This window comes from Biomphalaria glabrata, chromosome 5 (assembly GCF_947242115.1).
Source record: "Biomphalaria glabrata chromosome 5, xgBioGlab47.1, whole genome shotgun sequence".
In the NCBI taxonomy this organism is placed as follows: Eukaryota; Metazoa; Mollusca; class Gastropoda; family Planorbidae; genus Biomphalaria; species Biomphalaria glabrata.
Genome location: NC_074715.1, coordinates 20141957 through 20167446, shown reverse-complemented (window position 1 = coordinate 20167446; position 25490 = coordinate 20141957). Strand labels below are relative to the sequence as shown.

At 38.2% G+C, this 25490-nt stretch overlaps 1 protein-coding gene across 2 annotated transcripts in view; it reads right to left on the bottom strand.

Annotated features, from left to right (window-relative positions):
- Nucleotides 1–25490, bottom strand: part of LOC106065568 (somatostatin receptor type 2-like) — a 129357-nt gene that overhangs the window by 63880 nt on the left and 39987 nt on the right. For both annotated transcript variants that reach the window (XM_056028359.1, XM_056028357.1), the window contains exons 4-5: nucleotides 20087–20208; nucleotides 10501–10624 (exon numbers count right to left, since the gene is read on the bottom strand). In XM_056028359.1, coding sequence (XP_055884334.1) covers nucleotides 10501–10624; nucleotides 20087–20208 — 246 coding nt within the window. The remainder of the gene's footprint in view (nucleotides 1–10500; nucleotides 10625–20086; nucleotides 20209–25490) is intronic.

Below are 25490 nucleotides of genomic sequence, written 5' to 3'. Positions count from 1 at the left end.
TTTCATGAAGTAGTCTCTAGGCCAAGAAAGTCTTTTCATGGAGTAGTCTCTAGGCCAAGAAAGTCTTTTCATGGAGTAGTCTCTAGGCCAAGAAAGTCTTTTCATGAAGTAGTCTCTAGGCCAAGAAAGTCTTTTCATGGAGTAGTCTCTAGGCCAAGAAAGTCTTTTCATGAAGTAGTCTCTAGGCCAAGAAAGTCTTTTCATGGAGTAGTCTCTAGGCCAAGAAAGTCTTTTCATGAAGTAGTCTCTAGGCCAAGAAAGTCTTTTCATGAAGTAGTCTCTAGGCCAAGAAAGTCTTTTCATGGAGTAATCTCTAGGCCAAGAAAGTCTATTCTTGGAATAGTCTCTAGGCTAAGAAAGTCTTTTCATGAAGTAGTCTCTAGGCCAAGAAAGTCTTTTCATGAAGTAGTCTCTAGGCCAAGAAAGTCTTTTCATGAAGTAGTCTCTAGGCCAAGAAAGTCTTTTCATGAAGTAGTCTCTAGGCTAAGAAAGTCTTTTCATGGAGTAGTCTCTAGGCCACGAAAGTCTTTTCATGGAGTAGTCTCTAGGCCACGAAAGTCTTTTCAAGGAGTAGTCTCTAGGCCAAGAAAGTCTTCTCATGAAGTAGTCTCTAGGTCAAGAAAGTCTTTTCATGGAGTAGTCTCTAGGCCACGAAAGTCTTTTCATGAAGTAGTCTCTAGGCCAAGAAAGTCTTTTCATGAAGTAGTCTCTAGGCCAAGAAAGTCTTCTCATGAAGTAGTCTCTAGGCCAAGAAAGTCTTTTCATGGAGTAGTCTCTATGCCAAGAAAGTCTTTTCATGAAGTAGTCTCTAGGCCAAGAAAGTCTTTTCATGAAGTAGTCTCTAGGCCAAGAAAGTCTTTTCATGAAGTAGTCTCTAGGTCAAGAAAGTCTTTTCATGGAGTAGTCTCTAGGCCACGAAAGTCTTTTCATGAAGTAGTCTCTAGGCCAAGAAAGTCTTTTCATGAAGTAGTCTCTAGGCCAAGAAAGTCTTCTCATGAAGTAGTCTCTAGGCCAAGAAAGTCTTTTCATGGAGTAGTCTCTAGGCCAAGAAAGTCTTTTCATGAAGTAGTCTCTAGGCCAAGAAAGTCTTTTCATGGAGTAGTCTCTAGGCCAAGAAAGTCTTTTCATGAAGTAGTCTCTAGGCCAAGAAAGTCTTTTCATGGAGTAGTCTCTAGGCCAAGAAAGTCTTTTCATGAAGTAGTCTCTAGGCCAAGAAAGTCTTTTCATGGAGTAGTCTCTAGGCCAAGAAAGTCTTTTCATGAAGTAGTCTCTAGGCCAAGAAAGTCTTTTCATGAAGTAGTCTCTAGGCCAAGAAAGTCTTTTCATGGAGTAATCTCTAGGCCAAGAAAGTCTATTCTTGGAATAGTCTCTAGGCTAAGAAAGTCTTTTCATGAAGTAGTCTCTAGGCCAAGAAAGTCTTTTCATGAAGTAGTCTCTAGGCCAAGAAAGTCTTTTCATGGAGTAGTCTCTAGGCCAAGAAAGTCTTTTCATGAAGTAGTCTCTAGGCCAAGAAAGTCTTCTCATGAAGTAGTCTCTAGGCCAAGAAAGTCTTTTCATGGAGTAGTCTCTAGGCCAAGAAAGTCTTTTCATGAAGTAGTCTCTAGGCCAAGAAAGTCTTTTCATGTAGTAGACTCTAGGCCAAGAAAGTCTTTTCATGGAGTAGTCTCTAGGCCAAGAAAGTCTTTTCATGAAGTAGTCTCTAGGCCAAGAAAGTCTTTTCATGCAGTAGTCTCTAGGCCAAGAAAGTCTTTTCATGAAGTAGTCTCTAGGCCAAGAAAGTCTTTTCATGGAGTAGTCTCTAGGCCAAGAAAGTCTTTTCATGAAGTAGTCTCTAGGCCAAGAAAGTCTTTTCATGAAGTAGTCTCTAGGCCAAGAAAGTCTTTTCATGGAGTAATCTCTAGGCCAAGAAAGTCTATTCTTGGAATAGTCTCTAGGCTAAGAAAGTCTTTTCATGAAGTAGTCTCTAGGCCAAGAAAGTCTTTTCATGAAGTAGTCTCTAGGCCAAGAAAGTCTTTTCATGAAGTAGTCTCTAGGCCAAGAAAGTCTTTTCATGAAGTAGTCTCTAGGCCAAGAAAGTCTTTTCATGGAGTAGTCTCTAGGCCAAGAAAGTCTTTTCATGAAGTAGTCTCTAGGCCAAGAAAGTCTTTTCATGGAGTAGTCTCTAGGCCAAGAAAGTCTTTTCATGAAGTAGTCTTTAGGCCAAGAAAGTCTTTTCATGAAGTAGTCTCTAGGCCAAGAAAGTCTTTTCATGGAGTAATCTCTAGGCCAAGAAAGTCTATTCTTGGAATAGTCTCTAGGCTAAGAAAGTCTTTTCATGAAGTAGTCTCTAGGCCAAGAAAGTCTTTTCATGAAGTAGTCTCTAGGCCAAGAAAGTCTTCTCATGAAGTAGTCTCTAGGCCAAGAAAGTCTTTTCATGGAGTAGTCTCTAGGCCAAGAAAGTCTTTTCATGAAGTAGTCTCTAGGCCAAGAAAGTCTTTTCATGGAGTAGTCTCTAGGCCAAGAAAGTCTTTTCATGGAGTAGTCTCTAGGCCAAGAAAGTCTTTTCATGAAGTAGTCTCTAGGCCAAGAAAGTCTTTTCATGGAGTAGTCTCTAGGCCAAGAAAGTCTTTTCATGAAGTAGTCTCTAGGCCAAGAAAGTCTTTTCATGGAGTAGTCTCTAGGCCAAGAAAGTCTTTTCATGAAGTAGTCTCTAGGCCAAGAAAGTCTTTTCATGAAGTAGTCTCTAGGCCAAGAAAGTCTTTTCATGGAGTAATCTCTAGGCCAAGAAAGTCTATTCTTGGAATAGTCTCTAGGCTAAGAAAGTCTTTTCATGAAGTAGTCTCTAGGCCAAGAAAGTCTTTTCATGAAGTAGTCTCTAGGCCAAGAAAGTCTTTTCATGAAGTAGTCTCTAGGCCAAGAAAGTCTTTTCATGAAGTAGTCTCTAGGCTAAGAAAGTCTTTTCATGGAGTAGTCTCTAGGCCACGAAAGTCTTTTCATGGAGTAGTCTCTAGGCCACGAAAGTCTTTTCAAGGAGTAGTCTCTAGGCCAAGAAAGTCTTCTCATGGAGTAGTCTCTAGGCCAAGAAAGTCTTTTCATGAAGTAGTCTCTAGGCCACGAAAGTCTTTTCACGAAGTAGTCTCTAGGCCAAGAAAGTCTTCTCATGAAGTAGTCTCTAGGCCAAGAAAGTCTTCTCATGGAGTAGTCTCTAGGCCAAGAAAGTCTTTTCATGGAGTAGTCTCTAGGCCAAGAAAGTCTTTTCATGAAGTAGTCTCTAGGCCAAGAAAGTCTTTTCATGGAGTAGTCTTTAGGCCAAGAAAGTCTTTTCATGGAATAGTCTCTAGGCCAAGAAAGTCTTTTCATGGAGTAGTCTCTAGGCCAAGAAAGTCTTTTCATGGAGTAGTCTCTAGGCCAAGAAAGTCTTTTCATGGAGTAGTCTCTAGGCCAAGAAAGTCTTTTCATGGAGTAGTCTCTAGGCCAAGAAAGTCTTTTCATGGAGTAGTCTCTAGGCCAAGAAAGTCTTTTCATGGAGTAGTCTCTAGGCCAAGAAAGTCTTTTCATGGAGTAGTCTCTAGGCCAAGAAAGTCTTTTCATGGAATAGTCTCTAGGCCAAGAAAATTTTTTCATGGAGTAGTCTCTAGGCCAAGAAAGCATTTCATGGAGTAGTCTCTAGGCCAAGAAAGTCTTTTCATGGAGTAGTCTCTAGGCCAAGAAAGTCTTTTCATGAAGTAGTGTCTAGGCCACGAAAGTCTATTCTTGGAATAGTCTCTAGGCTAAGAAAGTCTTTTCATGGAGTAGTCTATAGGCCAAGAAAGTCTTTTCATGAATTAGTCTCTAGGCCAAGAAAGTCTTTTCATGAAGTAGTCTCTAGGCCACGAAAGTCTATTCTTGGAATAGTCTCTAGGCTAAGAAAGTCTTTTCATGGAGTAATCTATAGGCCAATGCTTTGATCTAACGACCCCTGTCTCCCAGTCTCTTGTCCACTACACACTTCGACCACTGCTTTGATCTAACGACCCCTGTCACTCTCCCAGTCTCTTGTTCACCACACACTTTGACCACTGCTTTGATCTAACGACCCCTGTCTCCCAGTCTCTTGTCCACTACACACTTCGACCACTGCTTTGATCTAACGACCCCTGTCACTCTCCCAATCTCTTGTTCACCACACACTTTGACCACTGCTTTGATCTAACGACTCACTCTCCCAATCTCTTGTTCACCACACACTTTGACCACTGCTTTGATCTAACGACTCCCTCTCCCAGTCTCTTGTTCACCACACACTTTGACCACTGCTTTGATCTAACGACTCACTCTCCCAGTCTCTTGTTCACCACACACTTCGACCACTGCTTTGATCTAACGACTCACTCTCCCAGTCTCTTGTTCACCACACACTTTGACCACTGCTTTGATCTAACGACTCCCTCTCCCAGTCTCTTGTTCACCACACACTTTGACCACTGCTTTGATCTAACGACTCACTCTCCCAGTCTCTTTTCCACCACACACTTTGACTACTGCCTTGACCTATTGACCCCTGTCTCCCAGCCAAATCATCTCCGTCTACAAGGCTCATCAAGTCAATCCAGTGACGGGGTGGGGGGGGGAGGGTCTAGCCACAGAGATCGGTGACCTATTTAAATTATAATTAATTCCTACGGATTCTGCTAATCGCTCTCGGTCTCTTCCTCTAATCCTGACACAGCGACGTCAAAGTAATTGGCTTAAAAGCATCTTTCGTCAGGCCAGACCACCACACGCCTGCCACATCCACATGAAGAGAGTCTCTTCCGACAGGCTAGCCCAGCCCACCCACCCACGCACTTAAGAGTTGGCCTTGTTCTTGCGCTCGACATCAGAAGCTCCCCTCCCCTCCCTCCAGCTTCAAAGATCAGAGAGTTACGTCTGAACAAGTGTAAATGAAACACCCTGGTGTGAGATTTCTTGAAACGTCGTCGAACATACTTCATAAATAATGAGAACAATAATTCACTTGTTAAATGGTATCCATTCAATCGAGTGTCTACTAAAAACAAAACGTAAAATTTAAAGTAAAGAAAGGCAGCAAGAGAGAGAAAGAGAGCGTGACAGATAGATAGATAGATAGATAGATAGATAGATAGATGGATGGATGGATGGATGGATAGATAGATAGATAAATAGAGAGAGAGAGAGAGAGAGAGAGAAAGAGGGCATTTCGGATGAGAGAAAAAAAGCTAGAGTTAGAGGTAGAGAGAAAAAGATAGAAGGAGATTAAGATAGACGAAAGAGAGAATTAAAAGAAGAAGCCAGAAGAGAAAGAGGGGTGGGAGAAAGCTAAAGTCAGAAACATTAGCGACACAAATGTATACAACTCATGTTCAGAGCTAAGTGATATGTTATTTTAAAGATGTTCATAATCTTGTCAAGTTCTTTGATCAATTAAAAATTGACTGAATTGGGTCACCACCATAAGTTAAAATTGTTTATTTATATCTGAGTTTGATATTAACGCCTATAACTATTTACTATTTCGATTGTTGGCTTCACTGACCTATCACTAACTCTCCCGCTTGGCGTGGACGAAAACAAAAAAAAAAGAAATTTTAACCTGTTCCTATATTCCGTATGCCTTGGACAACTAAGCACCTTTCACGATCAACCCCCTGCACTGGTTAAACTTACCAAAAACGTTTCTTTATTCGCAATTTCGACCCAATGTTTAAAAATCCCCGACATAATACTCAATTAGCACTTCTTGTTTGCTCTACCTGATAGGCCTAATTAAACAATATATAGCCTGGGAAGAAATCAACGGGAGAATCCGGTGGGTAATGCCAGTAGTTTATAAATCAAACAAATGTCTAGGAAGTGGGGTAACACAGAAGATTAAATTTTAAAAAAGTAAAGTTCCTTGCGATCTACGGGTCACGTGATGTAAAGATCATTTGCTTCTGTGGCCCACGGTTCACGAGTGTGTCATGTAGCCAACACAACGACGAAACGCCACTGAAGAATGCCCTCCATACAATTGATTGAACTTACTGTATCTTGCAATACTTTTTTTTCCATATATGAACTGATTTCATAGGTTCGAAATAGTTGTCTTTTTCATAGGCCGCTGACACATCGTAGGTACAATGTAAGTTTATGTAACATACATAAGACATAGAACGAGATTGATATTTACTATAAAACTATTAGTCTCATCGTTTCGAAACAGAACTTGCCAGGGAAGACTAAATGTAATAACTGAATTTTACGTGTTATGTTGATATGGCCGATGGGGGTTAAAAGAAAATAGCGCTAAATCTGGGAATAACTCATCACATGGAGACAGTCAACTAAGCCAGGGGGCCACCAGCGTTATCGATCGAAACGCCACGAGTTCTCGTCCTTTGCTATATGTCTACCAGTTAGGCAGTCCACGCAGGGGCTTTTAATAAATCTGGTCCAAGAGAATGGTGGCTAGGGAGCGGCGTGGACTGTCGCTTTATATCCATAGGACTTAAAGAGTCGTGGCTAGTCTACGGGTACCTTGATAGAGACCACTATTAATGCTAATCTTGTCAATGTTTCTCACATAGAGGACAGTTTTTCGGACATTCACTAAACAACTAGTCAATAGGTTTCTTTATTGGCAACTAAATCTGAACTCCCGCCGTGTATCGTGTGTCTCTGGCGTAACACGAACCCTGTGTATCCTTAGTGGTTCACTCTAAGTCAGAGGTCAGAGGCGTAGGTAGGGGAGGGGAGGGAGGGGAGAATTTTGAAATTCCCCCGGATCCCCGCTTGAATGAGAACCCGAATGAGTGTTTTTTTTTACATTAAATTTTACGCAAAATGCAGGGGTCCCAAAGAGGTTAAGCCCCCGGAACCCCAAAACGATGGCTAATTTCTAGGTACGCCACTGTCACACAAGTGTAGCACTTTGTGTAGCACTTTCTGCTATATATGTAACAAAGTTTGACATGTGTAACGCACATTGTGTTGTATGTGTATCAACGTGAAGCACAGTGAGTTGTGTATATAGCATTACGTCTTCTGTAGGTCTATAACAGTGTCATATGTGTAGCACTGTGTGTCTAATGTGCAGCAAGGTTCTATTTGTAACACAGTGTGTTTTATGCTTAGCACTGAGAGCACCGTGTGTCATACGTCACTTTGTGTCTTATGTGTAGCACATATTCACATTGTTGTTCAGCGACTGAGAAGTTGATAATCAACTAGCTTGATAAGTCATAATCACTTATTATTTGTACCATCTAGTCTCATATTTACTCACTACTTTGATTTCAACAACTTCACACAACAGAAGATGTAACACCCACGTAGTGTTCAATCCGATGACGTAGGCTTATGATTAGTTGTAGGGTGACTATGTCATGACTTACAGAATATAGACAAATACTCTTTTTTTTTATTTGTTGGAAGATGATTCAATTCAATAGCTTTCATAACTCCTACGCCACGTTGTCCTACTGAAAAATATATAAGGCTTCTAAACATAGATCTATGTTAGATATCACGTTATGGAATGTCAACTGATATTATCGACTAATTAATAATGGAATGGGAAGCAAGACATTGTACTTATTACTGTCATCATAGAACATTGATAGGGCAGGAATTTCAAGATATACGAAGAGGAATACATAAAGACTTCTTCTTTAATTACCATAGCATAAAACGGGTGGCTCTGTTTCAAACTTATAAACATAATAACAGAAGTAATAAATATTATATTATTTTAGAAAATAGAAACGTTACTTCAAAAAAAAAAATAAGATGATTACGTCCTACGCGTGTCCCTAGTTCAATATAGTCATGCATGTTAAACCATGACTTAAATTTTGAAAAGTCATTGGTTTTCCTGGCTGGCTCAGGTGTTTATGTTTATTTTTTTTTTTTATGTTTATTTTCCCATAATGGCAACTGAATTCAAACAATTATTATTGTTTATATCTAATAGGGGAGACGCGGTGGCTGAGTGGTAAAACGCTTTGCTTCCGAACTGAGGAGTTCTGGTTTTGAATCCTGGTGAAGACTGGGATTTTTCAATTTTGGATCTTTAAGGAGCCTGCAAGTCCACCCAGCTCTAATAAGTACCTGACTACCTGATATTAGTTGGAGAAAAAATGAGGTAGTTGTGCTGGCCACATGACACCCTCGCTAACCGCAGATTATCTTTACGTTATCTGCCCTATAGATAAAAAGGTCTGAAAAGAAATTTATATATATAATAGGAGCAAATATATATATATATCAATCCAAACTGAATGCCTACAAGGCTACATTCATAGCAATTCATACAATAGAATTGTGCCTTTCTCTCAGCAATTTCAAATCTAGATTAGTTAGTAGGTTAATAGTTCAAGAAAATAAATACTTTTGATTGGTTACCACTGTGAGACGTCACTGACACATTTGTTTAGAAAATATTTGGTGGAAACTTGATCAAATATTTATTTACTGGCTTGAGCCTGGAGTACAGATAACTGGTTTCTTTTAACTTGCCCTGATTAATTAGCTGGAAGGCGCGGGAGGATCTAAGTTAAAGTCTGGTGAATTAGCGTCTGTTTAGTCTGAAGTGAGAATAATTTTCTTTCACCCTGACCATGACGCAATGCTTTTAAGAATAATTGAAACAAAATATGTTGGACGTTTGTTTACTTGACTTGAATATATCACAACATTCAGATTGCTTAACAAACCGAACCTATACAATTCACCTTAACTTGATATAATTACACATACGCATTAACATACAAACATACATCAGTCAGTGACAGTCACACAATCATCTGCAGCTCATATACACCACTAATTCAGCGCACTTGAGCGCACATTTGACATTCATTGAACACACATCATACACATAGCACATGAAGCACAAATGTACCAAACATATTTAGTAGACACATTATGAAACTCACACTACACACACACACACACCTACATAGAAGTCTAAATAATATCAACAGCTAAAACGTCATTGACTTTCTCCAAAATATACCTTATTTTATCTTGTACCTCTCTCTTCTCTGTTCCAGTTTATCTGCTTTACTGGAAGTAGCAAACTAGATGAATTTGTTTTTTGTTTGGAGATGAGTTGAGTATAGTGTTGAGTATAGTGTTGAGTATAGTGATGAGTATAGTGTTGAGTATAGTGTTGAGTATAGTGTTGGTATAGTGTTGAGTATAGTGTTGAGTATAGTGTTGAGTATAGTGTTGGTATAGTGTTGAGTATAGTGTTGAGTATAGTGTTGAGTATAGTGTTGGTATAGTGTTGAGTATAGTGTTGAGTATAGTATTGAGTATAGTAATGGGTATAGTGATGAGTATAGTGTTGGGTATAGTATTGAGTATAGTGTAAAGTATAGTGTTGAGTATAGTGATGAGTATAGTGTTGGGTATAGTGTTGGGTATAGTGTTGGGTATACTGTTGAGTATAGTGTTGGGTATAGTGTTGGGTATAGTGTTGGGTATAGTGTTGGGTATAGTGTTGGGTATAGTGTTAGGTAATGTTATTGAGTATAGTGTTGAGTATAGTGATGAGTATAGTGTTGAGTATAGTGTTAGGTAATGTTATTGAGTATAGTGTTGAGTATAGTGTTGATTATAGTGTTGGGTATAGTGTTGAGTATAGTGTTAGGTAATGTTATTGAGTATAGTGTTAGGTAATGTTATTGAGTATAGTGTTGAGTATAGTGTTGAGTATAGTGTTGGGTATAGTGTTGGGTATAGTGTTGGGTATAGTGTTGAGTATAGTGTTGGGTATAGTGTTGAGTATAGTGTTAGGTAATGTTATTGAGTATAGTGTTGAGTATAGTGTTAGGTAATGTTATTGAGTATAGTGTTGTGTATAGTGTTGGGTATAGTGTTGAGTATAGTGTTGGGTATAGTGTTGAGTATAGTGTTAGGTAATGTTATTGAGTATAGTGTTGAGTATAGTGTTAGGTAATGTTATTGAGTATAGTGTTGAGTATAGTGTTGAGTATAGTGTTGGGTATAGTGTTGGGTATAGTGTTGGGTATAGTGTTGGGTATAGTGTTGAGTATAGTGTTGGGTATAGTGTTGAGTATAGTGTTAGATAATGTTATTGAGTATAGTGTTGAGTATAGTGTTAGGTAATGTTATTGAGTATAGTGTTGAGTATAGTGTTGAGTATAGTGTTGGGTATAGTGTTGAGTATAGTGTTGGGTATAGTGTTGGGTATAGTGTTGGGTATAGTGTTGGGTATAGTGTTGAGTATAGTGTTGGGTATAGTGTTGAGTATAGTGTTGGGTATAGTGTTGAGTATAGTGTTGGGTATAGTGTTGGGTATAGTGTTGGGTATAGTGTTGAGTATAGTGTTGGGTATAGTGTTGAGTATAGTGTTGAGTATAGTGTTGAATTACTTAAGATTCACCTGTACTATCACGTCCCTATAAGCTTGTAAGTTTGTAAGACGAGACGGTTCCCATTCAACTCTTCTTCATGATCAAAACGTCTGTACAAAGTCTCTGAACTTAGACACAATAGATGTTATCTACTTACCTTTTGGAATATAATTGGCAAGGCCAAGATGATGGACATTGTCCAAAGAACACAGGTGACACGCCACGCACGTCCAGGGGTACACATATACTTGGCTCTCATTGGGTGCCTGATAGCGTAATACCTGGTGGAGAAATGTAGAGAAATAATTTATGATAGCATTATACCTGGTGAAGAAATGTGAAGAAATAGTGTATGATAGCGTTATAACTGGTGTAGAAATAGTGTATGATAGCGTTATACCTGGTGGAGAAATGTGGATAAATAGTGTATGATAGCATTATACTTGGTGCAGAAATGTGGAGAAATAGTGTATGATAGCGTTATACCTGGTGCAGAAATGTGGACATATATAACCAATGATGATAGCGTTATACCTGGTAGAGAAATGTCTTGTATCACTTGAGAAGTTAATATTGGATTGTTAACAAGGAAAAGAATACAGCTATGAGTTTGGCGTGACCGATGAAGCCTACAGTTCGTGTAAATTCAACGTTGTGATTTAAACAAATAAGTATTCTTGTTTGCTCTAGATAGTTACAAGGTTTGGGAACTGAATTGAAATGATTGTTTTCTGTGTTTTATATATTATGGAGTGTGTTGTGTTCGGAGTATGTTGTGTTCGTGTAATGACAACACAAATTTGCCAAACATATCTCCCAACTGGAAATAGAGCCAATCAAATATAAGTATTTATTTGATATATACATCTCTAATGCTCAGTATTCAGTTTTCTTTAATATATATAAAACTTCAATCATAGATGTCTTAAGCTTTGGCTCCATAATAAGCAAAGGCTTGCAATACTATCTTACACATAACGATGTTTTTCTGAAGGTCAGTGTGGACAGTGTAGAAGCACTAATTACCTGACACCAGCTGTCCTGGTTCGGACACCAATTCAGTGGCCAAAGACTAGCGTAAATGAGGACGATGTGACAAAGGCGCCGCCCCCCCCCCCCCAACCCCTATGGACTTTAAAGATCAAACCAGGCGCCTTTTTGCTGTCACTGACAAAGAGGAAACAGCTGGTAGCAGTTTCTTCTAATAGTTAGTTGGGAGCCCTGATTAAAGGCCGCGGAACACACGTTTAAGGCCCAAAGTAAAGCCCTTGCAGAAGACATGCGCAAAAGACATACTGAAAACTTAAAGAGACCCCCGTCGGACAACGGCTTTGTCTGCATCAGAATGTGGTCAAATATTTCTAAGGCAACTGAGTTTGCTAGGTCTTGTTAAAACACTGAATCCACAAACTTGATCTGAATCAAAGATATTCCCCTTCTTTTATACCTCGCCTTCACAAAGATTTCACTCTTTCTCTCCGTAACTATTTACCACATACTGATGGAATCAACGCTTGTATCGTCGGTTAGGAGAGAAAGAGTTAAATAGATTGAAATCTAGACAGATGATTTTCCAGCTTATTAGACCAGAAGGAGATTTCGACCGTAACTTTACAGACGACGTTCAGGCGAGGAGAGCACTTACTGAAGCTTATTTGGCGTCACGTGACTCCACCAGATACATTTGTTCCATAAAATTAATATTGCGCACTAAATGTGTAGCAAGTGTTATACGTCTAATGAAGTTTCAATAGTTTGTGTGATGATGTAAGAAAATGTTGGTGCTAACGTAGGACGATATAGGCAGACAAAATTTTATGTCAATTCAAAGTCAAACCTTTTCATTTCTCCTCTTTCTGTATGTACACCATTGGGTAAGCCTCTGTTGATTTATTTAATTATACTTGTACCAACATTCTACATCACTAATGTTGTGGACTGTGTGTGTGTGTGTGCGGTGTGAATGATGCAAGATAAGTGGCACTGCTGGTTTAGTTCAGGGAGACCACTCCAGGATGCCAGGATGTAATAACGTGTTTTTATTACGAGTTTAAAATGTGGATCTAGTTTATTTCTTTTCATCTGAAGTCAAATTCTCATATATTGCTAATATTTTAGTGATTGTTAATAAACAAGTTATTTAAACTACGTCTTACTCTTAAAGCGGTGTATTTGTTTGCCAGCAGTTTGCTGCCATAAGTGGACAATCGCAAACAACATCTAGTAAACTTGATTCCAATGTTAGCATTGACATTTATAACCCTTCATTTCTAGCTATTTACTTTCTTAATGAAGGAACACTCTTATTTAATGAACCTTATTAATTGCATTTAAATGTGTGGATTTATTCTGGCCATGAAATGCAATATTTCGTGACGAAGGTTGTTTCATCAAAATAATGTATTTGTTTTTCAAAGTGCCAGTTGATTAGGCCACGAAACTTCAAGCTTGTCAGACTGGGGGCAGGAGGGAGATAACCAATGTAGCGCAGTCTGACGTGACCAGGAGCAGCCTGGAGAGGGGAAGGTCAAGAGTCATGGTCTCTCACTACGGCTGGGTTTGATTAATGACCCGGAGGGAGGTCACGCCAAAGGACTGGGTCTTAATGCTGCCACTTTCTTCCGTTTTGATGCTTTTCTAGTGCTATCAACGAAAAGTGAATAGCAGGTTGTAGATCTAGACAAAGACAGATTTCAGGTGAATAGCAAGTTGTAGATCTAGACAGAGACATATTTCAGGTGAATAGCAAGTTGTAGATCTAGACAGAGACAGATTTCAGGTGAATAGCAAGTTGTAGATCTAGATAGAGACAGATTTCAGGTGAATAGCAAGTTGTAGATCTAGACAGAGACAGATTTCAAGTGAATAGCAAGTTGTAGATCTAGACAGAGACATATTTCAGGTGAATAGCAAGTTGTAGATCTAGACAGAGATAGATTTCAGGTGAATAGCAAGTTGTAGATCTAGACAGAGACATATTTCAGGTGAATAGCAAGTTGTAGATCTAGACAGAGACAGATTTCAGGTGAATAGCAAGTTGTAGATCTAGACAGAGACATATTTCAGGTGAATAGCAAGTTGTAGATCTAGACAGAGACAGATTTCAGGTGAATAGCAAGTTGTAGATCTAGATAGAGACAGATTTCAGGTGAATAGCAAGTTGTAGATCTAGACAGAGACAGATTTCAAGTGAATAGCAAGTTGTAGATCTAGACAGAGACATATTTCAGGTGAATAGCAAGTTGTAGATCTAGACAGAGATAGATTTCAGGTGAATAGCAAGTTGTAGATCTAGACAGAGACATATTTCAGGTGAATAGCAAGTTGTAGATCTAGACAGAGACATATTTCAGGTGAATAGCAAGTTGTAGATCTAGATAGAGACAGATTTCAGGTGAATAGCAAGTTGTAGATCTAGACAGAGACATATTTCAGGTGAATAGCAAGTTGTAGATCTAGACAAAGACAGATTTCAGGTGAATAGCAAGTTGTAGATCTAGACAGAGACATATTTCAGGTGAATAGCAAGTTGTAGATCTAGACAGAGACAGATTTCAGGTGAATAGCAAGTTGTAGATCTAGACAGAGACATATTTCAGGTGAATAGCAAGTTGTAGATCTAGACAGAGACAGATTTCAGGTGAATAGCAAGTTGTAGATCTAGACAGAGACAGATTTCAGGTGAATAGCAGGTTGTAGATCTAGACAGAGACATATTTCAGGTGAATAGCAAGTTGTAGATCTAGACAGAGACAGATTTCAAGTGAATAGCAAGTTGTAGATCTAGACAGAGACAGATTTCAGTAAATACTTTCTGAAGTACAATTTCATGAACTGAAGTGAACATTTGAAGTGATGAGCTGGTGATACCAATCGACTTTCATCTGTAAAGATGTACTTTAGGTGACTGGGAGTGAACACACAATCGAGATTATAGGGTAGAGATAGATAGGAGGACAGTTAGAGGCTTTCAAAGAAGTCACATCTTTTATTCTAGTGACTGAGATTGACTGTTATGGTTCTGGATTAAACGTTAATATTCTACATACACATTTTGATTTACTTTATTGTGTTTTGATCTGTGTGTCTGTTACTACGAACTCAAACAGAAACACGAAAGCAATGTTCAGATCAGTATAAATTATAAAGACCCATATTAGACACCTTTTACACATCTATCTAATCTGTTTTATTTATTGCTATAAATTGTTTATACAATAAAGAGTGTACATCATATAGATTCTTACTAAACTGAATGAATATGAAATTCCGGTAGATATACAATTAAAATGTATAAAAGGAAAAGCATAAATCGTTACTTAAAAAACAAAACGAGCTTATCATGTTCCTCATCAAATAATAATGTGTGATACCAAAGAGGGTTACGTGATATCATAGAGGGTTACGTGATACCATAGAGGGTTACCTGATACCATAGAGGGTTACCTGATACCATAGAGGTTACGTCTTTCATTTTGGACTTCTATATCTTGATCAGATGCTTTAATTTTCAGCTCAATATATTTTCGAAAAGGGGGCGCGGTAGCTGAGTGAATAGGCGCTTGGCTTCCGAACCTGGGGACCTGGGTTCGAATCTCGGTGAAGACTGGGATTTTGAATTTCGGGACTTTTATGGCGCCCCTGAGTCCACCCAACTCTAATGGTTACCTTACTTTAGTTGGGGAAAGTAAAGGCGGTTGGTCATTGTGCTGCCCACATGACACCCTGCTCGTTAACCGTTGGACATAGAAACAGACGACATTACATCATCTGCCCTATAAATCGTAAGGTCTGAAAGAGGTGCTTAATTTTTCGAAACACTTTTGAAAACGACATAAAAATTCGAGAAAGCAAAACAAAACTCTATGCAGGCTGCTCATGTTCCGAGGTCTTTGTGATGAAAGAAACGTACCGTATCTCAGAATTGACGTTTACAGTTAAGAGGTTCCTGCAAGTCATGGTCGTGGACTGGCCTAGCCATACAAATCAAAGGGGGGGGTATATGAGAAGAAATGTAAAGAGCGGGTGTGACTACATTTCAAGGTGTCGCGTTCAGAGAGGACTCAATCATGAAAAGTGGAAGAAAGTTTTTTCTTTAGCCCAAGAATTAAAAAAAAAAATTGCTCGAAAGGTCTAGTATTTTTACTGTTTAAATTCCTGTAGAGGGTTAGTAGATAGCAGAAAGCAGGATTCGAACCTACGACTCAGTAATAAGATTACTAAACGCTGGCTGGGGGTCCCGATTGCGAATAGTGGTAAAGAGTAGGATTTTGTATTTAGGGATCTTTATGCTTCGTCGTTGTTCTGTCCACATGACACCCTCGTTAACCGTGAGCCACTCCAACAGATGACCTTTACATCATCTGCCCCATAGATCTCAAAAGTCTTAGAGAGGAACTTTACTTTTAAAAAAATTAACAATGACAAAAACTGCTTTATTAATTCAATTGAATTCAATTCAATAAAGCTATTACATGGATTCTATTTTTTCCCTAGACAACATTCCATAGAGAATGACAAAAAGAGAAGAGAGTACAGAAAAAGAGATTTACTGAGTAACTACAGCACATAGACTCTCTGATCCTGTTTACATTCTGAAGCACTATGTCAACATCTTTGTCACAGCTTGACTAGTCCCAGTTGATTATAGGATTACAATCCTCAGCAGAAACACCAATAGTCTAGAAAGAGCACACAACTCCTAGGGGGACATGAAACAGACGCAGGGACAAAAGGTGTCGAGCAGCATTAAGACCATTAAGGTCATTAAGGTCATTAAGGTCATTTCTCACGACATTGAATAAAAAGCAACGAAAATTGTCAGGAGGACAGCAGTGTGTACTCTTGTTGAGTGACCCCCCCTATTGACAACGTAGAGGTTATGAAGAAGAACTAGACTCCTATTGAACGAGTGTAGACTGAGAACACTTTATTGAGGAATTGTTTAAGGAAACGATGGTGTTTGGAACACCCTTCAGAAAGGTTTTAACAGAAAGAAACATTCAAATACTTTTTCAAAAAAGACAATACCTTCTCTATGCAACTTATTGAGCGATTGTTTTTCTATTACAAATCATTGAATGCCAGATTAATTTTTTTTTATCCCGCCCCATCGCCCCTTCTCCCTGAGAAGGAATCCTGGTTACTTGAATGTAAATATCTAGTACATCTTTTAATATTCCAATGATAAGCATTTAGATCTAGAAGATAATGCGCCAAATTTCCCTGAACATTAATTTATTAAACTCATGAATCAATAAAGCCTTACATACGCGATAGTCCATTCTAGAACGCGACAGTCCATTCAAACCCGATTAGGATCTAGATTTTGTTATAGACCTAGATTAAGTCGCTAGCCAAATTTACATTTTTTTATTTTTACTTTGAAAAATTTTAACGGTCAAACTAGAGTTTTCCCCATATGACCAATGAGCTAGTATTTATTTTCTCAGCGATACACATCAACTGTTAAATTTTTAGGAAAAACGTCAGAGCCATTTTTGAGATCAGCCTCCCCCAGCGTCCGAGTGACCTGAATAAAGGTATTATTATTATAAGACGTTATGCCCAAAATGTCATGCGACGCCTCAAATTTCATATGTTGCTAAAATTCTAAAGTTATGCAAATAATTGGAAGTTATCCCAAAAAATGATAGCACTGTGTCAAACAATGATAGCACTATGATAAACAATGATAGCACTGTGATAAACAATGATAGCACTGTGTCAAACAATGATAGCACTATGATAAACAATGATAGCACTGTGATAAACAATGATAGCACTGTGTCAAACAATGATAGCACTATGATAAACAATGATAACACCATGTCAAACAAAGAAAGCACTATGTCAAACAATGGATGGCTGCCTGGTCGTGCGGTTTGCACGCTGGACTGTCGTTCAGATTTATCGATGGTCCCGGGTTCAAACCCTGCCCGCTCCCATCCCCCGTCGTCCTGCGGGATGTTTGGACTAGGAAGTAATTATCTTCAACTCTGAAGGAACATCCGAAACATGTAAAACATTTTACAAACATTTTACAAACAATGATCCCTTTCTTTCCTACAATCTTCTGCTAGTGATGTCAACACCTCTACGAAGAAAAAAAAAGTTATCTATAGTTAAAATAAATGTTTAAAATAAAAATTAACCAAAATTGCCTCAGAGTAACCAGATCTAGTATTCAAGTGTTGAAATTACTAAGCGTGAGTGGAGATATTGTTATCAATGGAGAGTGTCAGTGTCGTGGAGTGTTGGGTTATTTTTAGATTCGGCGACCTTCCAGTCCTGTGTGCCCCAGCACACTGGCGACAGTTCTCCAATATCATCATCTAGTTGTTGAGGAAGTGATCAGATCAATAAGTGCCCCAATCTTCTTTATCAACAAATTAATAAGCGTCAAAACTGTCTCATTGGTTACTTCTCTCTGTCTCTGTCTCTTTTCTCTTCTCTTTTACCTTTTTCTCTTCTCTTTTACCTTTTTCTCTTCTCTTTTACTTTTTCCTTTTCTCTTTTCTCTTCTCTTTTACATTTTTCTCTTCTCTTTTACCTTTTTCTCTTCTCTTTTACCTTTTTCTTTTCTGTTTTTTCTCTTCTCTTTTACCTTTTTCTCTTCTCTTTTACCTTTTTCTCTTCTCTTTTTCTCTTCTCTTTTACCTTTTTCTGTTCTCTTTTTTCTCTTCTCTTTTACCTTTTTCTCTTCTCTTTTATCTTTTTCTCTTCTCTTTTTTCTCTTCTCTTTTGCCTTTTTCTCTTATCTTTTCTCTCTTCTCTTTTACCTTTTTCTCTTCTCTTTTCTCTCTTTCCATTCTCTAGAATTCTCTGTACTTCGTAGATCTTTCATTCACTCTCACTTTTTTGCTGCAAAAACAACAACAAAAACAAACAATAAAAAAACAAACAGAATCTCTTGTTTCTTCCTTGATCACACATGTATCCTTCCTCTACCTCTTTCTTCCTCTACCACACATTATGTCTAGTTAGCTCTGGCTTCGGCCTCTTTCACCAATCCTCCTCACTCTTACAACTTGCTCCCCCTCCCCATATTAGTACTCTTGGTTCTGAGACAGTGCAATGGTTTCGGAGTACTGTGTGTGACACTACAATGGGCTGAAGTCAAGGGCTACTAATGAGTAACAAGGTTGTCTCCCCTTTGACATGTCTAGTACGTCACAAGAAGAACAAAATCCTTCCTCGTAGGTGAGGGTTGTTTGCTTCGCGATTCATCAAAATCATTATTACAAAGCTTACATCAGCTCATTCTGTCTGTCCGTCTGTTACAAATACATTTTGAACACGTTATTTCTCCCACTTCCCATTCATGGATCAAGTTACCAATTTGCACAATTATTAATTGTCAAAAACAACCCATGAATCAATCAAAAGACCAAATAGTTTATTAAATATGGTTAATTAATAAGTTTTATTTGATCTAAAAAAGAGAAATAATTATTACAGTATTGAGAGATAATGATTTAAAATGTGAGGTTATTCCTTTAAACAAGCTTAGTTTGTTTTTTTAAGTATTTTTTTTATTTGGCTTGTTTTATAGTGCTATAGTTCTTTTAAACGCTCTACAGACCACGAGAAATAGTAGGACAGTTGAAATGGGCTCTACTAATAGATTTGCGCGGCTTATTGCCCGCCTTAAATAGTTGGAGGCCCTAGGCAAAGTGAACTTGCTGGTTCCAAATGTAATAGAAAATTAATGAAAAAAAAAACAAAAACAGCGAAAAACTCAAAGTACGCAACTTATGATTAACGTAATGTACTTCAACTATCACCATTTGTTGTCCTGTGCGAGGAACCTACCAGAGACTCTAGGCTGCATCCTGGTTTCTTATAGTTATAATGTTTTTTGTTTGGTGTAATGCACAAATTGTAAGACAAATTTCCTTACGGATAATAAAGATTATTATTATTATTATTATTATTCCTTAGGCCGGCCCTGTTTATTGCCTCGTTCTGCTTCATTTCTTTCGCACATCTTTTATACGTAGAGTTGAGAAGTTTTGATCCATAAATCTGAACATCTTGACACTTCCCAGTGAAAAGTTGGGAAAAAGAAACATCATTATTCGCCATATAGTCCACACTTTACACATTTTTCTTTTATTTTGTCAGCTGTTGATCTACATCTAGAGACACACATTATTTACAATAACCCATCTCTACAAACCGAATTATACATTCCTCTCCCCCCCCCAAAAAAAAAAACAAAAAACACACACACATATGCACTTTTTAAAAGCCCCTATTTTATTTTTATAAACCTAAATGGTGAAGACTGGGATTTGTTATTTCGGGACCAGGTCTAATGAGTACCTAACACTAGTTGGAAACAAATAAAAGCGGTTGGTCATTGTTATGGCTATTTTATTATTATTATTAGAGTTTTTTTCAAATAAACTTTCTGTCAATGACAGCGTTAAAACAAATATATCATTGTTATTACAAACTTAATTACATGACTGATTCAAACTAATTGATACAATTACACTTCGTATAAGTTTTGTTTTGTTTTAAGTATTTTTTTTTATGTTTTATTGCTATTATTATTATATTAAATCGATTGGAATAGGAACATTGTATATTATATTGAGTGATATTTATGTGCGAATTATATTCCAAACATAGTACTTTCATGACTGATATAGCAACTGCCTTTCTGAAATGAGTCTTGTATGTAATGAAATTTTACTTGTTTAGACTTATCTTTCATATAATTTAATTGGACTCACCTTTCCATGCTCATGGCTGTCAAGGTCAGAACAGAACAAACAGATGAAACATTCTGAAGGTAGTGTACACCTTTGCAGAGGAGCTCACCGAAGGCCCAAGTGTAGGTAGCAAAGCCAGCAAACTGAAACAGACAAACAAAATGTCATCTAAATGTCAGATGTTTGTCGCCAATTCAGAGGAATGAAATAACACACAACATACTAATGGTGGACTGCAATAAAGAGACATAATCAGTGGAGCTGGTTGGCACCTTGGTGATAGGTCACACACAAAACCCAAAACATTGTATCTTTCGATCGAAACTTCACTGAGAAATCATTTATTGTCTATGTTTCCATTACTTTGTACTTTTTCTTCTGCCGGGAAGGCGTCGCAGGGAGAAATGTTGGCTAAATGTTGCTAGCTGTGAGTCTCGTGTTAACCTCTTGTCATTAGTTTATCGTTTTTTGTTTTCGTTTTGTTTTTTGTCATCTCGTAATTTGGAATGTGTTATCTCCCTTGCATTGGTTTAGTAAATGGAAGTCTTACTATTAGTCGTTATTGTTTTAGTCTTTACTTGACAAGACATTCACATTTTATTTCATTTCTCCAGCTGTATGTCCAGAACACCTGACACAATGACTTTAGTGCTATCTAAAGGACAGGGAAATCAGTAGATCTATATCAACATACTTAAAGAATGATCTGTTCATAACACATTAACCTTAGGGTGCCTAAAATTTGGTCATTTAAAATAATAGCTAATAATAATAATTACAAAACCCAATGATTATAGTAGTGTATTATCATTTTTAACAATTACAAAAATTTTGGTTATAACATGAGTCAACAATAACAACTTGGCTTACGTGAGTTTCCATAAGTTGTGACGTAAATATTTAACTAATGTTGTTGATTTCATTTCGATGAAGAACTAAACTATAGAACTGTGCTACACAAAGTTACAGATATAAAAATGATGTATGTATAGTTATTACTATTTGTTACTTATCGACGAGCTATTCCATCATCGTGACAAAGTTTTAAGTAAGTCATGTCAATAAGTTTCCAGCTCCAAGCATTTTGTATGTTTATTAAAACCATATTTTGTCTAGCCGAATATATTCAGATACCATTGTCCTAACTTCTCTGTGTTTCAAGGTACCGAGTTCATGTTTAGTCTTATCAACTAAATGTCATTTTTGTACTTAAAACATTATTTAATTGAGTCCAGTCTCTGCAGTTGTGAATTGTTGACATTAGTAGGACTGACTACATTTTATATTGCCCAGAGACTTAATGTCGTTCATGTTCCCCCCTCCCCGGCTCAAACATTTTTAATCACCTTTCGGTATTATCCTCGTTCGAAATCCACCAGTACCAAACCCTATCCACCACACCAACCTCTATCCACCACACCAACCTCTATCCACCACACCAACCTCTATCCACCACACCAACCCCTATCCACCACACCAACCTCTATCCACCACACCAACCTCTATCCACCACACCAACCCCTATCCACCACACCAACCTCTATCCACCACACCAACCTCTATCCACCACACCAACCCCTATCCACCACACCAACCCCTATCCACCACACCAACCCCTATCCACCACACCAACCTCTATCCACCACACCAACCTCTATCCACCACACCAACCCCTATCCACCACACCAACCCCTATCCACCACACCAACCTCTATCCACCACACCAATCCCTATCCACCACACCAACCCCTATCCACCACACCAACCTCTATCCACCAGTACAACCTCTATCCACCACACCAACCTCTATCCACCACACCAACCCCTATCCACCACACCAACCCCTATCCACCACACCAACCCCTATCCACCACACCAACCTCTATCCACCACACCTGCCTCTATCCACCACACCAACCCCTATTCACCACACCAACCCCTATCCACCAGTACAACCTCTATCCACCACACCAACCTCTATTCACCACACCAACCTCTATCCACCACACCAACCCCTATCCACCACACCAACCTCTATCCACCACACCAACCTCTATCCACCACACCAACCTCTATCCACCACACCAACCTCTATCCACCACACCAACCTCTATCCACCACACCAACCCCTATCCACCACACCAACTTCCATCCAACTCATGCTATGCGCTTCATGGACTGGTCTGCCGCTCCATTTTCTCAACCACAGTGGTTGTATGTGGAGATCAGGGATTACGTCAATGTGGTCCTTAGTTCTAGTAGGACAGAGATCCAAACCTAATAAGAAGAAAACAAAAACATGATTCTAAAGACTTGGAGTCTTCAAGCTGTGATAGCACTATTTAAGTCTCAGTCGAAGGGAGCTCAAGAGATTTTCTAACCACTGCTTTGAGTAACTCGGTACCCATGATTTAGTCCGTTGAAATAGCAGTACTGAGACCTGGATGTACACAGCGAGTTCTCCTTTCGCTTGGGAAAACGTTTTGGTGTAGACGTGAGGAATCGCTGATCTCAAATGTCGGAGATTTTGTTGATGTAACCCTTTGATGATGATGTAACCCTTTGATGATGATGTAACCCTTTGATGATGATGTAACCCTTTGATGATGGTGTAACCCTTTGATGATGATGTAACCCTTTGATGATGATGTAACCCTTTGATGATGGTGTAACCCTTTGATGATGATGTAACCCTTTGATGATGATGTAACCCTTTGATGATTATGTAACCCTTTGATGATGATGTAACCCTTTGATGATGATGTAACCCTTTGATGATGATGTAACCCTTTGATGATGGTGTAACCCTTTGATGATGATGTAACCCTTTGATGATGGTGTAACCCTTTGATGATGATGTAACCCTTTGATGATGATGTAACCATTTGATGATGATGTAACCCTTTGATGATGATGTAACCCTTTGATGATGATGTAACCCTTTGATGATGATGTAACCCTTTGATGATGAGACTTGCAGGACACGGGTGTTCATTAGAAGACATACAAGCAAACAAACAAAAAATCTTTATCTAAAGGCGAAGAACTCTGACCTTAAAATTATATCTATCAATAATGTACACGTTATTTCCCTTATTCGATAACAAAATAATTAATGACCAATAATTAATTGTCTACTTGTTTTATTTTATTGATTCTTTTTTTGTTTGGTACAATTAAAAACTGTTTATAGTTTCAATGTGATCGAAGAATGCGTGCGGGAGAAGGAGCGTTAACAATTATATAAAGAGACCAAACCCAACACATTTAGCCATATCTTTGAATACTGAAGGATTAGGTTCCTTTGTTGGTATCAAACAAAATAATTTAATTGACTCATTGGTAATTTTTTTTAATTGTTTCATGTCTTGTCTATGCCAATAAATAATTGTGCAAGGATTCAACTTGATCCGAGAATTACGTGTACACTTTTACCAGACAGACAGGGATGATATAAGCTTTGTAAAAATCAGAAATAACCAGATATAGTTATAAAGACTACCAAATATATGTACAATACACTGTTACATTATTTGGTTTAAGACTAGTTAGAAATCAAATTTTCTAAAAAGCTGCATGTTTATTGTAAAGGAAGATTTATTGATGAAAACTTACTGATCAATTCAAGCTTATGTTTGTGTAATCCTATTTATACTTTTGTAGGAATAAACTCGAAATATTAGAAAAGGAGAAATGTTGACAATCAAATCACCAAAAGTATAATCAAAATTGATCTCAAGTTCCTCTAGTGAATGTGCATATTTCATTCAAAGAAAAGAAATGGATGAACTACATGGTATTAGTGTACTATAACAGGTGTCTATTTATAACAAAACTGTTTGTTTACAAACGAAAAGAATGTTCTATCTTCATCAAAACACAAAAAATCAATAACTTTTTTTTTAGTTTGATCTTATCGCATTGTGTTCTCAGTGAGGCATTTCCTACCAGCCAGCTAATGAATCCGTCTGAACAAACAATTGTCACTAATTACGTCATGAAGATAAGGATACTCTCTACTCCTCTTGCATTCTACCATCGTCTGATAGGGTCTCGACTAATTCCCCTCGCAGTAGAGTTCTTCTATCACATGACCATGAATAAAAATGTTGTAACCCGGCTCGCTATGTAGTTGGAAATCTCCAATATGAATGAACTTTAATAATCACACTAAGTTTCATTTACATTTTTCTTGTAGTTTTAAAGTGAGTTGTCCCGGGCATGCTACCCTGCCTCATAGTGGCGCCCGGGTGGAAACGATCGTAAGAGGAAACGATTAGGCTAAAGGGTAGCAAAACAAGACTCCCGTGTGGGGTGCGAGAGCATCCTCATTGCACTGCGCGGAGTTGTAAAAAAGCTCCCACAACCTTGTCACAATCCAGGCGCTGTTCCTTAAGGGGCCGTTACATAAATGGCGTGTACCGCACAGTTAGCCTGGTATAGAAAAGGAAAATGACGGGGGTCTTAGTGTACGCGGTCTCTTTCCGCGAGTCTGACCCACCCGTCAGACAGAACAGTGTACACTGTTCTCATTCAGGTTGGTGAAAGGGAGCTCTTGTTCACTTTTGCTGGCCTAGAGTTCCAAGAGCCGAAGGCTCAACTCTACCAGACAGTTTAAGAAGAAGAAGAAGAAGAAAGTGAGTTGTATTTTGTTTAAATTACTGCATCCTATGACACTTGTATTTCCACATATATATACAGTGCTTTTTTGTAAAAAAAAATAAGTGCCGGTATGCAGTGATTGATTGCCTAACTTTTAACAATTAATAAATTAATAATATACGTTAAAATACTAGAAAGTAATAATTGTTTTCCCCACATTCATAAAGGTGCCGGTACGTGTCACAAAAAAGACCTGTATATATACATAAGGCTTGTCTTCGAGTCCGAAGATTAGTGAGGAATACAGTATATATGTGTGTGTTTGTGTGTGTGTCTGTGTCTCTGTGTCTCTGTGTGTGTGTGTGTGTAGAATATAATACACCCACACGATTTAGTAGGACTAGCTGTCTGGAACTCAACGTGACGATCGCACATTAACATTGTTTGTCAGAAGTGAAATAAATATTAGCACAGAAAAGTTTAGAGGAGTGGTTGTTGAGTTAAAGGGCTTGGCCTACAGACGAAGGAGTCTCGGGTTCGAATCACGCTGAAGACTGGTGTTTTGAATTTCGGAATTATAAGGCTTCCTTGAGTCCATCTTGATGTTTTGGGTATTTAACATTAGTTGGCAAATAGTAAAGGCAATTGGTCGTTGTTCTGGCCACATCATCATTGTTTTTCTCTTGTAACTGCATCTATGCATTGCGTCTTATAGGATTGTGATTATAAAGATATTAAATAACTTAAGATACATGGAAATAAGGTCGTACTTAAGTAAGCTTATAAATGAGATATAAATGAGATATAGCTTATATGAAGTCAC